Source organism: Sphaeroforma arctica (genome assembly GCF_001186125.1).
Source record: "Sphaeroforma arctica JP610 unplaced genomic scaffold supercont1.3339, whole genome shotgun sequence".
In the NCBI taxonomy this organism is placed as follows: domain Eukaryota; class Ichthyosporea; order Ichthyophonida; genus Sphaeroforma; species Sphaeroforma arctica.
Genome location: NW_014037219.1, coordinates 423 through 3,619, shown reverse-complemented (window position 1 = coordinate 3,619; position 3,197 = coordinate 423). Strand labels below are relative to the sequence as shown.

The window sequence follows — 3,197 nt, the reverse complement described above, 5'->3', positions numbered from 1 at the left end:
GGCCGTAGGCACCAGTGACGTCCTTCGTGCAGTATACAGTGAGGTGTGGACATGGTCCTCGTGGCTGGCGAAGAGCTCGAGGTCGAACAAACCCCACATCTGTTGGGAGACGTCGACCCAGGGACAATTCGCCTAAAATGAAAATTCTTGTCCCCAAGGGTACAAATAAACAATATACTGATTTTTCTATAATCGAAAAATAAATGTTCCTCGGTCAGCTCATAACTCTTCATGGATTTATTTTTTGTTGTTTGAGGCTTTGAGCTGACAATTATGGGTGAAGAGTAAGTTCTATAGACTCTAGAATATTCCATCGCTTGACAGTTCCGGTCGACGTAATTTCATTAGACTATAATACATGAAATCTCTGAGGTGTTCGGGGGTACCTGCTAAAATATCTCTTACAATTTTCATGTGACCCCTGAAGATATCATGGCGGCCATTACGTTCATGAAGAAGACTATCCTTCGAATTTTGAGTATATCGATAAGCTGGCAAAGGAACTAATTCTATGTTGCAATTGTTGAGGTACGCCCTTGTCAACATTTGCCAGTCGACGAAAGGCGAGTTCGATAGTTCCGAATCAGCATCGTGACCTCGAAAAGAGGCCACAACTTTAGGCTTGGCACACAGTGTTCCTTTCCCTATGAAATTGACTATGGTATTGACTCCCACTGAATTTCCTAAAGCTAATGATAAGTGTGAGAAAACTCGGTTTCCATCCGACTTCGATATGAAGTTATCGCTCAAGCTTACAAGCACATCTGCGTCGGTATTGGCTGCGACCGTCATGAAATTTCGGGTCATATCTGCGTACAACACATCGTCGTCGTCCAATAAGCAAACATAATCAGCACGTTGTTCAACTCCAATGTTGAATATATAGTTGCGGTTAGCTGCGACAAATTTGTTCTCCTCATTACGAATTACATCGATTGCGACCCTTTCCTTTACAGCAAGTTGACGAATTTTTTCTAATACTTTTTCTATCCCTGGCGCCGTCGAAGCGTCGTCGACCACAATTATTCGTATCGAAGAGTGATCGTAGTCTTGATCGAGAACACTGTGAGTTGCGAGATAGAGGAAGTACTCACAGGTTAGAAACTTTTTTGGTGACAACACAAGTTTTAATTACGAATTGAAGAAAAAAAACGCGTATCAAAAAGAGAACCGCGTACCTTTCGACGGCTTTGATCAGTGTCTCTGGACGGTCATGTGATGTGATCCCGAATACCACACTATAGCCACCGTATTTTGCAGGAGTGATTTCCGCCGGCTCGTTCCAACTCCCCAGGACTTCCAAGACATCGAGGTAATTTGAACGAGCTACATCGAACGGCACACTTGGGCCCACTGGTTGTAGACCATTTTCTGACATAGCTTTTTGAAGTGAACCATACAAACATCTAACACACCCCGCTCGTACGATATTATCCGGAGAAACTCTATCTATAAGCTCCAAACCCCCACCAGCGTTTGTCGTGATGAAAGGGACTCGATGGGCTATCATTTCTAATACCACATATGGGGAGTTCTCTCCTAGAGTTGGCATGACTGCTATCCCATTAGTAGCTTTTATATGCTGGATCGCAGCGGCGGATCCTTTGTCAGTTACGAAGTTGACTTCAACACCGTTGCTGGTGATCCACTCAATGCTATTCACAGAGCTCTCAATAACAGAGATCGATGACTCCCCGTCTATATTTACCTTGGGTCCTAGAAATGTAATTGCACCTACACCTTTGATTTCCTTTTTCAAAGCTTGAAGAAATACAAACAAACCCTTTCGCACTTCTAACCGACTAAAGAAAACTAAATGGTTAGAAAATTTTGATATCTTTTCAGAAGTAGGAGTGGGCAGGGGATATACGAGATTGTGGAGAACGAAATTATGCCCGTTAGAGAGTCGTGCGGGCATGAAACTAGACTCTAGCCAGTCGAGGTAGTAGCGACTGGGTGATATCCGAACGTCCGCCCATTCTATACTTTTCTTCTCCATGTGATAATAACCCAATGTATGATATGATTTCGGAGACCGTTCGCCTAATATGTCCGACCAGAGCAAGGTGCTGTGCAGTTGCGCCATCAAAACAGACTTAGAGAACCCTAGCCCTTGTCTCTTAAGCATGGTGGTATAGTACCCAAGTCCCATGTAATCGTGAAAGGAAATGATATCGAACCTTGTCGTTGCATGCAGCAGATACTGCATTACTCTATAAGAACGTACCATCAAAGGTGAACCGTAATACTTATCACTTCCACCAGGTAAAGTAATGAATGTGACGTTGTGTTCTTTGAAGAAGCGAGTATGCTCTGTAACAGTTCCAGATTGGTAGTACGGGTGTGGAGTATATAACACGTAAACCTCGAATCGTTCATCTTCTCCCAGGTGCAATGCGAGATTATGGAAAGCAGATGCAATTCCACCACTTAAGGTAGGGCCACTTATTGCAGCAGTGACTAAGCAAACGCTTTTTCTCGATCCAGCTTGTATTCTATTTGCATTTAAAAACTTGTCAGTGTCAATAACTCTGAACCTTTCCACGTCCTTCAGTCGCACCTCAACTTCCTCCGCAACTTCAATCATTTCAGAAGGAAATAATTGTTGAGTCCATAATCCATACATAAGGTATGAGAAAACAAATAAAATAATACTCTTACGCAACAAGAGCAGCTTCAACATATTATAGGCCATCGATTTGTACATTCGGTGCAATTAATTGTTGCAGTTGTGGAAAGAGCGGACACGCTGTGTATATGTGGTAATCCTATTCAGAACTAAAGACAACTGTTGTCAGCTCCGTGCACAATGGTGTAACTGACAATGGGATAACCAAACTGGATGAGCACAACCCGAATGATAGAAGTGTATTGTAATGAACCTAGTGTCGTCGTGGTCTACTATTATTGCCATGAATGATATTTAATACTGAGCGTAATAAAGGGTTTTTTGTTCGCTCCTCACTTTATCACCGATTTCTTGTCCGTCTCTAAAAAACGTCCGTGAGGCTTTTTAATTATTTCCGGGTGGAACGTGTTTTTCCCATTTAAGACCCTTTACAAAATAAGTAAAAGGTCCAAAATATTTTTTTGCCCATTTGTAGGCCCAGCTAGAGTGTAGACTGTAGAACTCTTTTTTTTGTTACTTAAAAAACAATTTTAAATGAATTTTCGAATTGTGGTATATTTTTTGTTAC

The 3,197-nt window shown here is 42.0% G+C and overlaps 1 protein-coding gene across 1 annotated transcript; it reads right to left on the bottom strand.

Moving 5' to 3' along the window:
• Positions 1-218: 218 nt before the first annotated feature.
• Positions 219-2,975, bottom strand: SARC_13478 (hypothetical protein). The gene is made up of 2 exons (XM_014292391.1): positions 1,179-2,975; positions 219-1,063 (listed from the first exon to the last, which is right to left on the bottom strand). The coding sequence occupies exons 1-2, from the start codon at positions 2,705-2,707 to the stop codon at positions 301-303; spliced, it is 2,292 nt and encodes a 763-aa protein (XP_014147866.1). The 5' UTR covers positions 2,708-2,975; the 3' UTR covers positions 219-300.
• Positions 2,976-3,197: the final 222 nt, after the last annotated feature.

What these genes read in the sequence shown, in the direction of transcription:
- SARC_13478 (XM_014292391.1), bottom strand. Translation starts at nt 2,707, where the DNA reads ATGTACAAATCGATGGCCTATAATATGTTGAAGCTGCTCTTGTTGCGT. An exon ending in CTGATCAAAGCCGTCGAAAG is followed by an intron (nt 1,064 to 1,178) that starts GTACGCGGTTCT and finishes CGCAACTCACAG; the next exon opens with TGTTCTCGATCAAGACTACG.